At 44.0% G+C, this 14,494-nt stretch overlaps 1 protein-coding gene across 2 annotated transcripts; it reads right to left on the bottom strand.

The window, feature by feature from the left end:
- Window positions 1–542: 542 nt before the first annotated feature.
- NPL (N-acetylneuraminate pyruvate lyase) lies at window positions 543–11,546 on the bottom strand. Of its 2 annotated transcripts, XM_061345676.1 has the most exons (11): window positions 11,401–11,543; window positions 10,033–10,106; window positions 8,832–8,919; window positions 6,408–6,465; window positions 6,247–6,322; window positions 5,030–5,122; window positions 4,071–4,219; window positions 3,824–3,870; window positions 2,956–3,040; window positions 2,506–2,545; window positions 543–1,172 (listed from the first exon to the last, which is right to left on the bottom strand). In XM_061345676.1, exons 1-11 carry the CDS (start codon window positions 11,463–11,465, stop codon window positions 1,021–1,023), a joined length of 927 nt encoding a protein of 308 aa, XP_061201660.1. In that variant the 5' UTR covers window positions 11,466–11,543; the 3' UTR covers window positions 543–1,020. The 2 variants fall into 2 exon arrangements, with proteins under 2 accessions (XP_061201660.1, XP_061201661.1); XM_061345677.1 differs by lacking the exon at window positions 3,824–3,870 and having other exon boundaries at window positions 1,012–1,172; window positions 11,401–11,546.
- Window positions 11,547–14,494: the final 2,948 nt, after the last annotated feature.

Raw genomic sequence — 14,494 nt, 5'->3', positions numbered from 1 at the left:
GAATTTACCTTAATGTTTTACAGATTCGGGGGCGGGGGAAGAAATAATTCATTATTTTGTATTTCTTGATCAGTGGTTATATAGCAAGAGGAAGATGCAGACTTTTGCACACTCTTGTGTTACAGTAAGTTGGTGACATACCTCCATGTTTACCCCTCTCTTTTCCAGACATTCTGTGTGACTATTTTTGCACACAGCAGCGCTGTCAGGAGGTATGGGCTGAGCAGTAGAGGGCACCGGACCTCACACTGTTCAGCTGCACATACCTCCACACAAGTAAGTGGTCAAGCCGGTGGAGACAGGTTGAGTCCAGCACGCGGAAGAGCACCTTTTAATCCTACTGTTCTGACAGCAGGATTAAAGAAGACTGCATTCTGCACTGCAATATAGAGATGTAGAGCTCAATTGTGGCTTTATTTTCATTGTAAAGAAAAAGACGGAGAAATACCTGCTTATTAGAGAGATGAAAACTGTTGCAAAGGGTTTGTTGGTTGGTTGGGTTTTTTTAATTTTTTATTTTACATTAAGTAAAGGTGCATAAACACAATGAGAAAAGACAAAACCAGAATTTTAAATGCACAGTCAGTGTCCCAGTGATTCTGACAAATAGCAAGATACTTCCCTGAGCAACCAGGTGGTGTCATACCACTGCTTAAACCGAAGGTGTGCTCAAAAGGGAGAAGACAAAACATTATCTAGCTGGAGGGAGAGTGGAGACAGATCTCCCTCCTTTCTAGACAAAAAGGGTCAGTATCTTCTAAGTGGGGAAAAGTCTGCTTTTTTTTTTTTATTTTATTTTATTAAAAGATACCAGCTAGTCCTGAAATGTGCAGATCTCCAGGAGCACAGTAAAAAAAGGTGACTACATGTGCACCAACAAAGCTAGCCCTAAGTGAATGGGGCTCAGGCACATTGCCAATTCCCTGAAAGAAATCACAGTCAATCACCTGGGCAGTGTGCTGTGTGACAGCGAATTGCAGAAAAGGAGCCTCCATTTCTGGATTGACATGGAACTGAGTATCAGGCACCATCAGGCCAGACAATGCTATCCAGCTTGGCTTTGGCCTTGATGATGAACTCCTCAGAGGCACTGACAAGTGGAAGCCGTGGAGGTCCCATGGGAATGCCAGAAACAAAAGTCATTACAGCTTTAGTCTGTGCAACACCAAAACCTGAGTGGACAAAAGCAAAATCAGGAAATTTACAGATCATTTTGCTTAAAGCAGTTTCTATGCAGGTGTCAAAAAAAAGCAGCAGCATAGAGTTCCTGTGTAATTCTCAGAAGTGTGGACAGCGTAACTAAGAAGAGGTGATAGTGCTTATAGACAGGAAAGACATTACAGTAAAAATTACACCTACTTACTAGATTTATTTATATACCATTATTGTTTCCTTCCTAAAGATACCAAGCAGAGTATATTCTTAGACATGCACTTTCCAAACTACTGTGTCATTTTACAGATAACCAGGGCTGTATGTGTGTTCCTTTCTCCTTGCCAAAATGTATTGCCATGCAGCCCTGACAACAGAAGAGATCGTACAAGTCCTCCAGAGGTAAACAAGCAAAAATCAGGCCACTTCAAATTTACCTTTGTTGGTAGGCTGAGCTATCCCAGACAGTTTGTCTTCACAGCAACCCGGTGTCTGCAGCCTCATAGCTATCCCCTGATGCAGACACACATAAAGCCAAGCTCTGGGGGTAGTAACATCCTGCCGGCATGTGACCCATGACATTGGGTACCAGCTTAAATCACCATGGGCAACTCCAGGAGTCCTCTCTGTCCATAGCTCAAGTGTCCTTATGTACCTCTGGAAATTCAGCATTTGCTTCTATTTATAAGGCTAAATAATGAAGCATTTCCTCTGGCTTTAAACCCAAGAAATAAAACCAAGCATATGCATAGCAAAACCACAGTGAACAGTTTCCCTCATTAAGTGATAACCATGAAATGTCCAATTCAGTGTCCCCACACTACTGATGTGTTTGATTTTAATTGCTTTTTCTCTTAAAACTTGGCTTTGTTTCTAAAACTCATTCTATTTAAAAAAAAATGCTTTGGCCTTGTACAGCCTTGAACAGTTACTCTTAAATTATAATAAGGCAGGAAAGACAATTCTCAGAGCTGTTTTCCTACTGGAGCACCACCATTTCAGAAAAATGTAAAACAAAACTAGAAATGAGCTTTTGGAGACAAGAGCAAAAGAAAAAAAACAACCCACAGAAAGAGTTAGGATAAGAAAAAGGATAAATCAGAGTCACAGCTTTAAAGCTATGAGGTTTCACAGAAGAAGGAAGGAAACAAGAGTGGAATCTGTCAGGGATGCTTGGTCAGCTCCCTTTGTTGAGGTCCCAGCTGCTACTAACTCAGGAAACAGCAGACACACTTTTTTCACTGTGAAATCTTTTGGGAAGGAAGTTCTGAGGATACAGCAACAGGAGAGTTTTGGGAGCACCAAGCCTGCATTTTTACATGTAACAAGGGAAACGGGCAATATAGGACTTACCTAGTTTGATGACAAAGTTGAGAAATTCTGCAGTGAGAAACTAGAAAAGACAGACAGTTGTTTATTAATGCCTTAACATTTTAAGATATAAAAGCATCCAGAACTATTATGATAATTACATCTTATACATTTGTTGAACAGCTTTGAGAAAAGCCCTTGGCCACTTGGCCAGTCTATGGAAAATACTAATTGTATTCTATTAAGGTAAGGGAGGCAGGGAGGGAGGCACCAAGGAAAAAAGACAGGCCACTGCTCACTCTGCATGTATGAGATTAGGGCATTGAATAATAAGTAAGGCAGATCTTGGTTAAAAGTTAGTAAGGACTGAAACTGAGCTGAAAGAAGCTTGCTTTAATAAAGCTACCTCAGGGTACAAACCACCTGGAAAACAGCCCCAGTAAAGCTAGAGGAGAAAGAAGAAAGCTGGTGGGCACAGTGAAGATACTATACCTGATACTTCTGTGCTAATGCAAGGTCTGGCTTTGCAAAGGCTTGCAACATCAGATTGGTTTTTCGTCCCAAATAGTTGAATGTACTGCCAACAACAAAACAAACAAACAACAAAAAACAGAAAAAAGTAAAAAAATAGAATTGGTAAATGCAAAGTAAGAGCTTAGAACCATTAAACAAAATTAGTAACCTGTTGACACTATGGGAATGCTATTATTATGACAGAGATTCATGCAATGTGGTTTATACTGTCAAGCATCTGAAGTATGTCAAACCCTACAGAAGAGTTTAGGGAGTAGGTTTCTCATCCCAGTTCGTTCCAAATGGAACTGCTTTTGAAAATAAAAAGACACAATAGGGGAAGTCAATCACTTAATTTTCCAGTTACTTGTTCATTTAATGCATCATCTAAACTAGAACACAGATATTCCACATTAATACATCTAAGCAGCCTGGTATGAGGGGCAGAAGACAAATCAGAAATTGAATTCAGCAGAGCCCTTTTCCTCACAAACTTCTCATGTGAACTGATGATTTTAATCTCTCTGGCTTTTGGTTCCTTATCCATATAATGAGATAAAAGTGTTTCCCTATTTCAAAAGGTTGCTGTGAGGATAAAGAAGTATATTGAAACCTTTGGGTCAGCTTACGGACTGCAGCAATAGTCACCCAAATGAACATAATCCAAGATCCCAGGTTATACAACTGTCCCACCACTAGCACTGGAGTTATCTATCTGCTTGTTACTGTACAGCCCTACTGTGTAAACTCCTCTGGTGCCATGACAGAAGACAAACACTGTGTAGACAGTGGAAGATAGAACAATACAGTGTGTGTGTCAAGGGGAAGGAGTCCAAGCCATACTGACCTTCCAACTGCTCCATTTGCCCCTATTGCCAGTGCACTCAACAGTTGCTAGTTTGGGGGTGGGGGGAGAAAAAAAAATATTTTTACTTCACAGAATGAAATAAAGAAAAATAAAAAAAAGAAGGGGGGGGGGGGGGAGGTGGAAGGAAGCAGCAAAAATGCCGGCACTGAATGACCAGGGTTACTTTTTTCTCTGAGGCTGAAGCAAATGAATGCCTTAGAAGAAATTATTTTTAAGTGCCTCTTACCTCATCCACCCCATAAAGAAATGCAAACTGTTTGCTCTCATTCTTGTTTATACACTGAGCAAGGTCCAAGAGGTCCGTGTCACTGAACTTCACGCCCTGGAAGGTGGGGATCTGCTTTTTTATTCCATCCAGCAACTCTTCAACATGAACTGTGCAAAACAGCAATCTCATGTGAAGAAACACCCCTGATCTGGGAGATCTCGCTGCCTTGTCCCCAAGAGGGAGACTTAGTACTTTATAAGTTGTTCACTTTTGGCCTAAGCCTAGTAAACTATATAGCTTTAAAACAATGAGTAAAACAGCTTCAGTGTGATTGCTTCCCAGAGTTATACAAAATATATCTTTCCACACTCTTCAAGGATTCCTTTTACCAGCTCAGAATGGGAAAAAGCTGGATAAGTGAAAGTTTAGCAATGAACTGGCAATAACATAATTAAGAATAAATATAAATCCATACATCCAGAAACACCACATAACGTACTGTCTACAGCAAATAACCAAAGATCTGTATTCTCTTCTTCATTCGTCTGCTAAATAAGACTGGAGAAGCACTGTGGTTTCATAAGTGATTTACGAGCAAACATGACTATGCAGTCAGTGTACACCAAGAGATGGTGGTCAGTATCTTGCAAAAAGTCAGACTTTACCTATGGTTATCCGAGGCAATTACCTATGCTGGTTCACACTAATTGCAAAGTCATGGTCAGCATCACCTCCTCCATCCCAGTTGCTCAGTATTCGTAAGCTGTGACTTTTTTTCAATGAAGAGGAATTCAGTTTATTTTCCAGTCTTGGATTCACCTCCAATTTTTTGAAAGGAACCTTTCCACTACAGCTTGCGATGGGAGTAGAGACCACACACCTGGTTTAGGCTGGCAGAATCATCACACCACCAACTGGAATTACACAGCTTGCTATGAGCCTACAGGCTCAGAAAGAGCTGACTAAGCAGTACTTACTCTTCACACCTGTCAGATGAGGAATGTGATAATAATAAAATGGAACTGCAGGGGCTTCAGATGCAACCTTCTGTAAGAAAGCAATCAGCTCATCTGGAAGAAAACAACCAAGTAACCTCATAAGAGAAGGAGACTATCCTATCTTTCAGTATAGTGACAGTTCAGAGTCACAGCACCCAGTGCGTGTGGAGAGGCCATCTATAGCTTATGTACCATAAACAGTGATATTAAAAACCTTCACACATCATAAAAAAATAAATTTAACAAAATTCAGTGAAAGACCTTAGGGAAGGCAAAGATGGTATTTATTTTAAACCAAACTGATTTCAGTAACTCACACTCATTCTCTTACAGATGTAACTCATGCATGTTCTCTCACACATGGATTCTGTGATTACCATTGACATTCTTCCTAATAATCTCATTCACTGTATCCTTAGGCAACCTTCCTATTGGCTTAGCAGGAAGAGGAATGGCAAAAAACAACATGCTGAAACCTCATGGCTATCCTATTACTATCAGCAAGGTCTTCTGCTGATCCCTGTGATGTTCCTTTGTGCTCACCATTCAATTGCCAGTGACTGTGTCCTTGGCTGTCAATACCAGCCATTCTGACAATAGACTCTGTTTTTTTCTGGTGCTTTCATATGAACATTTCCATTAATAATTAATTCAGACAGCTTTTTTAGATTTCTGTTACAAACTTCTACTCCATGTGGTTATTTTATGCTATGCTTATACTGTTAAAAGCAAAACAATTTAAGTTCTGAGGTAACCTTAGGTGCACAGAACCATCACCTCAGTAACACAAGGCATGCCTGTGCATCAGCAGTTTATCAACTTGGTCAGTGTCCTGCAAGGGTAAGCAAGGAAGCTACTGCTTCCTTGTGTGGCCCAGATCAAGCATAACCTCCATACTATCTATTCAGAAGACAGGTTAATTAACTGCTCTTTTCATAAGCAGCTCTTCTTTTCACAAGAGACTAACAAAACACATTCCTTCCCCCTTCTTACTAGGAGAATTCTGGTATCTCCCATCCTTAAAAAATGCTTCTTCTAGGTTTTGCTTTTGCATGGCACTAGACATGACAGGTGTGCAAACATTATCACCAGAATATTTTCCAAAGAAAGAAGATGGCATTAATCCTTTATCTATGACAAAGGTTTGGAGGGCAACATAAAAGGCCTCAGTAGGTCTGGCAATAGCATCTACTCACCTTTGTTTGTGGGTTTGAAGAAGAAGGGGGCTATTACAGCAATACCACTAGCACCTATGGCTGCTGCATGTCTTGCCTGTAAAAGAGAGCATGGAAGGTATCTGAAGGTACATCTGCTTTACATTTATTACACACATAGTGAAAAGGAATCACATACACACCAACTCTTGGGACTCCGGCAGACTCAGTGCTCCAACATGAATGATCACATGATCCAATCTGCACAAAACCAAAACAAATTTGAAAGGTTTAGGAAATGATCATGAAGAATACCAGTCTGCTAAATTGTTTCGCTTCAAACCATGGAGCCATGGAACACAGGTTAAACCTAAAAGGATTTGAACCTATATTGACCTGACAAGCAGACACACAGTGGCAAGCAGCTGGTAGTGGAAAAAAGAAAACACATTTGCAAACATGAATTGTGTGACTCCTTGCTGTCATATTTGCAAGGCTGTCAGGAGGGACAAATCTTAGCATTTTATTTTAGGAAGTTAAAATTAAGAAATTAAGTATTTAATGGGAAGCTGGGAAAATGAAAGGATATCAAAGCATATCTTTGCTTTCAAAACCTCTGCAGAACTACCAGAAGAGATCAACCTCACAGCAGCACCTTTTGACTGTTTGCTCCTGCCAAGGGACTCTCAAGCTCCAGTCCATCAGCCACATTGCTGTGTTACTCCTTTATATCCATATAGACTGTGAGCCTTCACAGCAGTATATTTCTGCTCACTATCATAGAATCACAGAATGGTTAGAGTTGGAAAGGACCTTAAATCTCATCCAGTTCCAATCCCTCTGCCACAGGCAGGGACACCTTCCACTAGACCTGGTAGCTCCAAGCCCCATCCAACCTGGCCTTTAATACTTCCAGGGATGGGGCAGCCAGTTTCTCTGGACAACCTGTTCCAGTGTCTCATCATCTTCATAGTAAAGAATTTCTACATAATTTCGAATCTAAATCTGCCCTCTTGCAGTTTAAAGACACTCCCCCTTGTCCTATCACTACAAGCCCTTATGAGAAAGTCCCTCTCCAGATTTCTCATAGGCACTGTTTAGGTATTGGAATGCCTAAGGTCTCTCCTGAGCCTTCTCTTCTCCAGAATAAACAAACCTAACTCTCAGCCTCGCGGGAGAGGTGTTCCAGCCCTTGGAACATGTCATGGTCCTCCTCTTAACTTGCTCGAGCAAGTCCACGTCTCTCATGTTGGGGGCCCCAGAGCTGAACGCAGTACTGCAGGTGGGGTATCACGAGAGCAGAGAGGGAGAATCCCCACCCTCAGCCTGCTGGTCACACTCCCTTTGGTGCAGCCCAGCACACAGTTGGCTTTCTGGCTGCAAGCACACGCTGCCACCTCATGTGGAGCTTCTCAGCAACCAAACCCCCAGGGCCTGCTCCTCAGAGCTGCTCTCAATCTGTTCTCTGCCCAGCCTGTAGTTGTGCTTGGGATTGCCCTGACCCAGGTGCAGGACCTTCCACTTGGCCTTGTTGAACTTGAGGTTCACACAGGCCCAGCTCTTGAGCCTGACAATGTCTGTTTGGATGGCATCCCTTCCCACCAGCATGTCAACCACACCACACAGCTTGGTGTTGTCAGCAAACTTGCTGAGGGTGCCTCAGTCCCACTGACCATGCTGCCAACAAAAGACGTAGAACTGGTCTCAGTACCAGCCCCTGAGCGTCACCACTCGTCACCAGTTTCCACTTGGACATCAAGCTGTTGACTGCAACTCTCCGAGTGCGACCATCCAGCCATTCCTTATCCACTGATTGGTACATCTGTCAATTCCACACCTCTCCAATTTAGATACAAGGATTTCATGTGGGACAGTGTCAAATGCCTTGCACAAGTCCAGATAGATGACATCAGTTGCTCTTCCCTTACCCACCAGTGCCATGGCCGCATCGTAGAAGGCCACCAGATTTGCCAGGCATGATTTACCCTTAAGTGAAGGCATGTTGGCTGTCACCAATCACCCTCTTATTGTCCATGAGCCTCAGTAGTTTCCAGGAGTATCCACTCCATGATCTTGCCAGGCACCGAGATGAGACTGACCAGTCTGTAGCTGCCTGGGTCTTTTTTCCCTTTTTAAAAATGTGGGTTATATTTCCCCTTTTCCTATCAGCAGGAGCTTCACCAGACTGCCATGACTTCTCAAAGATGATGGATAATGGCTTGGCAAAGCCTTCTCACCCAAAACATCTCATTTTCTTCACATCCTCTGACATAGCAACCAAGGCGGCGGCAGCAGTGAAGTGATAGAAGACAGGTTCAAAAGATTCAATATATTAAAAGGTTTAAAAATGCTCACAGGGCATAAATAGGCAGACCTTTTTTGTCCCCTTACCACTCAGTGTGCCAAAGAGAAGGACTCTTACAAGCTCTCTAAGCAGCAGAAATGGACACCGGCTAACTGGCAGTGACAAAAAACAGACTTCTGTGATAAAAGAGCTGGGGAGCAAAGCTCAACAACAAAATCCTAAAAAAACCCTCAAAAGTCATTAGCAAATTTGGCTTTGCAGTCAGGCATGTCTATATCACAACACAGGATCCAGAATCCCCTGCTCCCTCTCAGCTACTCACTTGTTTTTTCCTTGGCATATCCATTCTTCTGCCAACTGCTTCCTCTCCTGGATGCTAAGGGACAGTCCTTCTCCTGTTGTGCCATTCACTGTTTCAACACAACACACTTGCTGAGGCTTGGCTTACATGCATTGGTTTTACTGAAGACAAGAACTGACACTTTTTATATTAAACAGAAAACTTCCCCCCCCAACTCATTTTAAGATAGCAGTGGTCCACACCAGCATCTGCTTGTGTTGGAAACCTGGGTGTTTCAGGATTGGCAATTTTGGGACAGAGGAGGCAGAATCAGCTGGTGAAACTTGGAAACTGCCCTCCCAGCACCTCCTCCCCAGCAGACACTACCTCCTTCTCCCAGCAGTGAGTCATGCTGGGACACCCCTGATCAAGGGATGCCCACCTAGCCAAGCAAAGTGACTGTCTCTACTCCATCTCAAGGAAGCAGCCTTACGTGAAATTTGGTGACATTGCTGTGAGTGGAACCACATGGTCTACCTAGCACCTAATCCTACCTAGCACCAAGCACCCCTTGAAAACAATGAAATGTCAGTATGTTCAGTCACAAACAACAGATTAAACTGGGATAGCTGTATTCCGCCACCCTCTGCTCTGCATCTTGGCAGTCTTTCCACTGAAGTTTTGAACCAAAATTGTATCACTTTCAACATACTTTACTATGACAGGCTGTGAATAAAAGTGGTTTAGAAATGCTGTATTCTCTATCCAGCCATCCCTCCTGCCCCTGCAGCAGTCCCCAAGACGGAAGCAGAGCAGAGAGATGGAGCAGCTGCCATCTCAGTATTCCCTGGTGCACCACAAGTCTCCTAAAGAAGCCCATCTGGCCTTGATGAGCTTGTGGAATTCTCTGGATTCCTGAGATGGTGTTTTTCAATCAGATGCTTCTTTCCCAGGCAAAAGGAAGAATCATTTAGTTGAGTCTTCTCTGCCAACACAGCATTATCCATTCATGTCTGGGATCAATGAAGGCAACGCTTACTTCATCCCACTCAGAAATAGGGTGTGAGCAAAAGCAGAAACCTTAAGTGTCACTTGTACTCTCTCCACGGTTGAATATAAATGTTTAGGATGATCCCACATCCACAGTCCCTCCCACTACAGCTCTTATCAGGTAAGATATCATAGGATTCCCATCCAGGCAGAAGGGGTGTAACACAGGTTCTGTCAAAAAAAAACCACTTACCAAAAACGTTCTTCACGTTCTGCACGCTTACCAGATAATCCACGTATTGATGAATTACTGAAAGGTTAATTTGTCTGAAATTAAAGGAACCCCAGCAATCGTAAGTCTCCACCCACAGATAATCTTAAACTTAGTGATAAAGAAACCAAAAAAAGGGCACGCATTTTTGAAGCCTTGCATTTATACACACACAGATTACTCTGAGGTACGATACCCTCAGCATGTATTTAACATTTCAAGTAACAGCTCAATTCTGAATATTTTCTTCCAGTTTCTCTTCCTCCTGACAAGTAATTTGCTGTTACAGTCTTTTATCTCAATTGGTAATTACTGCAGGCTCATCACAGAGCCTTTTTTGAAGAGACAGGACAGAACTAGAGGCACTCAAACTTTTTCTACTGTTGAGGGAAACCGAATTCCTCTTGAGAGCACGAAGATATTTGTGCAAGTGCTGGCAAACAGTTAAACTCTGCTGTAACTGCTGGACACAGTGACATGGCATCTGCTGGACATGACTTTGACCTCTTTCTCTCATTAAATAATAAGGAAAGCAACAGACTTTCCTGACAAACAGGGGAAATTGAATTCTATGTTTATCTTCTCTGCGTGATGAACATATTGTGTTTATCAGTTTATAGTATTTCGTTGTTATTTTCATTTGTCAAACATGCAGCCAACCCTATAGCCTGGAAGTCAATTCTGGTACCTTGACTGGGGTTCACACATCACCCAAAATTTCATAGCTGATTTCCCAGAACATGTCTTACAAAGGCCATGCATTACAGTCAGAGGGCCCAGGTTACTCTCCAAATACCACGCTGCAATAAATTTGAGTTGTAATAAAGAAGTAAATCAGAAATAATTTCCCTTAAAGCAAGAAACGAAGCAGTGACTGCAGTACAAATGGACTGCCTGCCTGAGATAGTACCATGTTTTGAAAAAATAAAGACTCAGAGGACTGTGCTAGCAAATCTCTACTGTCTCCCTCAAAAACACAGACAGATCTTGACATATCCCCAAGAGAAGCTTAGGGTCCATGGCTACTCCAAAGTAGGGAGGACATCGGGGGTCCCACTCTAGTTCTAATGGGACCAACCTAATAGTTCCTCCATCTGAGATCGACTAAAAAACCCAACAAACCAAACCAAAACATAAAACCCAGAAAACCCCACAAAAACCAAAAGCACACACACAAAACCAAAACCAACCACCCACAAACCCCTCAAAACAACAACAAAAAAAAACACAAAAACCAAACCCATCCCCCCCCCCACCACCAAACAACATCGGAAGTGATCAGTTCCAAATAAAACGGAAGGAAAATAAGGGTCTAAGGTAACAGCAGTCAGTGCAACTTTGACAGCTCACCCATCAGGAGTCATTGGAGTTACTGTAGCAGCTACAAGACCCTCTAACTTCTTTCTGGGTGTCATTGAGCTGTTTGGAAAAGAAAGATAAAATTACTATTGTCCAGCTTCCATTAAAAGCAAAACTGAACAGGCAAAGTTCAGAAGTGGACTGCAAGGCTGTTAATTAAGTTAGAATCGCCCCTTTCTTGTGAAAGAGCAGCTTACTGCAGACAGCACCATCCCAGGACAGGCTGGGAGCACCGGCTGCAATTACATTGCATAGACTCCTATTTTACCTTTCCTACACGAGGGTGGTGGGCACGTCTGCCAGCCTGGAAGGGAAAACAGGTTTGCAGCGCACAGGGTCAAGACCCTTCCCCCGAGAAAGGCGGCGCCACACCGGCTCCCGGCGGACCACAGGGACACCAGGCCTGCAGTCAGCACCGTGCCGAGCCGAGACCGGCCAGCCCAGGCGACGACGGCGGCAGCGGCGGGTCTGGCCTCGGGGAGCGCGGGGTGAGGCCGCCCCGCGGGGCAGCGACAGCGACCCCAGGCACCTCACAACCCCAACCCTCTTCGCTCACTTTACCTCACCTCTCCTCCCTTGCCGGCGGCTGCCCAGACCCGCCAGCTCTCCGGGGCCGCCTCGCTCCGCCCTCGGCCCGGCCTGGCCCTGCCCTGCCCCGCCCCGGCCGTCAGCTGCTCTCCCGGGCTGAGCCCTAGCGCCGGCGCTGCTCTCCCGGGGCTCCACGCACCACGGGTAAATGCCGAGCTGGCAGAAGCGGACTGCCGCAGGGCTGAGCATGGAGGAGCCTCTGCTTTCTGCCCGGCTGCCTCCGGTGACCCACTAAAGCAGCCGCAGTCCCCGCAGTCTCCCATAGCCCACACTCTACAGTACTGTTTAAAAACAAAGGCTTGTTTGGGTTGTTAAAGGCTATTTTCAAAATTAAAAAAAAAAAAACAAAACAAAACAAACACCCCCCCCCAAAGAAAAAAACTTTTGAAAATAAATAAATTACAGAGCGTTGAAGGAAGAGAGCTGGCTACATGTCTGAAGAGACACCGGGCTTTAAGGAATGCTTTGCAGCAGTCCAGATGGGCGGCAGCCCTGCAGAGCATCAGGGCAGGAAATCTTGAGGGGGAGTTAGTTAACAGATCTACGAATTTCAGAACGGATTTCTGCCCAGGTACGAGCCACTGTTGAAAATAAAGGAAGAGGATATCTTCCTGTTGATGGCTGAAAACACTGAGGGAAGCCTGGCTGCAAACTAGAAGTATGGTTGCCTGAAGTGACTCAGGCTGGGCTCCCCTTAGGTTGCCTACACAGAAACTGGAGCTGCACAAAGAGGGGAGATCATGCCACCGCTTTGATCAGCAGCATCAAATGTCTTCCTGGAGCTGTCTGCTAGAGAGACACATCCACTGCACGGTACAGGAGAAAGAAAACCACATTTTCTGCAGTTCAGTGCCATTGAATGAGAGGAATTTCAAAAGGCTCATCATGGTAAATGAGGAAGCAAACCCACTCTGCCTTGTCGGAAAGGAAACAAGCACCAAATGCCATGTCAAAAGCTTGGGAACTGCAATTAACAGCACTGAAAGATTATTTTTTACTAAACAAATTAGTCAGATATCATCTTTTCTCTGTTCTCAGACAAAACAAAGGTGCAACTGCAATTGAAACCAAAACGTACAGCTCAGTAATTTAAGGGTAAGCATCAAAATATCATTATTACCATAAAACAAAATGTCATGCACTGATGAAATAAACCACCCATTGACCTCTGTGCTTTAGCCCCCCCTTTGTAAAATAGAGGTCATATTTAGCTTTTCTGTTCCTTGTCATGGTTATCTAACTTTAAGCTCAATAGTCTCTGACCGATGCCTGCTGTGGTGGGGACTTCCTGTTACTCAATGCCTCTAATTTGCAGTTCTTTTATGCATCGTCACTATTTGGATAAGAGAAACCCAAACCAATAACGTATAAACATGTAATATATGAACAGAAAAATGATGCCATAAACTAAAAGCCATCAGATACATAGAAACTAGAAGTTAAGGAGAAGACCTGCTCCATTTTGGCCTTGTGTGGTACACCCCTACACCATGGGTACGGCTCATGGTATGGGGCCTGCAGAACACCATGAGGGCTTCAACCAGGAAAGGCTTTGGCTGCTCTTTCCTCATCTTCCGCCCATTTCTTGTTTCATTGTGATGGTTAAAGCACCCCCAATGCCAACTGCAGTGCCATGGTGCTGCAACACACAGCATGGGGAGGTGGGAGGGTCCATATCACTGTGTGAGAAAGGCAAATAGAGGTCAGGCTATGAGAAGTGAGCAGAAAATGGTGGCTTATGGGCAATCAAAACCGCTCCTCATGTGCAGCCCATGCGGCTCCCATTTTCTTCTCTGACATGTAGGAACTGTAGTGATAGGACAAGGGGCAATGGGTTAAAACTTAAACAGGGGAAGTTTAGATTGGATATAAGGAAGAAGTTCTTTCCTGTTAGGGTGGTGAGGCACTGGAATGGGTTGCCCAAGGAGGTTGTGAATGCTCCATCCCTGGCAGTGTTCAAGGCCAGGTTGGACTAGGCCTTGGGTGATATGGTTTAGAGAGAGGTGTCCCTGCCCGTGGCATTGGGGTTGGAACTTGATCATCTTAAGGTCCTTTCCAACCCTAACTATTCTATGATTCTAGGATTCTATGTGGTTTTAATAGATGTGTACCACATGCAGGGCAGAGTCTGGGGGCTGTGGCAGAAAGGCAGCTGTGCACAGCACAATCCTCCACCCCACCAGGACCACAGCTGGTCTGGAATTCAAATCTTCTTGCGGTAGCTGTGACCAGCAGACCACCAGCATCTCTTAAGACAAGGTGCTTTGTGCAGTGATTTGTGGCTGACATTTAACAAACTCAGAAGAAAAAAGTATACAAAAGGCCACATAGACTGCATATAGACTGACCACCAAAAAGATATCAGTAGGTCTTTTCTGAATACACACAATGACTGTAGCTTGCAGCTCTCCTGTGGGCTGGAATTGCTGACTGTGATGCAGAGGGTTGACCAATGTACGGGGGGTTGTACAGGGGGGTTAGAGGAATTTGCTTGTGT

The sequence above is a fragment of the Neopsephotus bourkii genome, unplaced genomic scaffold, assembly GCF_033783945.1.
Source record: "Neopsephotus bourkii isolate Nb327-2 ecotype Australia unplaced genomic scaffold, CSIRO-AGI_Nbou_v1 NB_234, whole genome shotgun sequence".
Taxonomy (NCBI): Eukaryota; Metazoa; Chordata; class Aves; order Psittaciformes; family Psittacidae; genus Neopsephotus; species Neopsephotus bourkii.
Note: the sequence above shows the minus strand (reverse complement) of the source record. Positions and strands in the feature narration are given on the sequence as shown.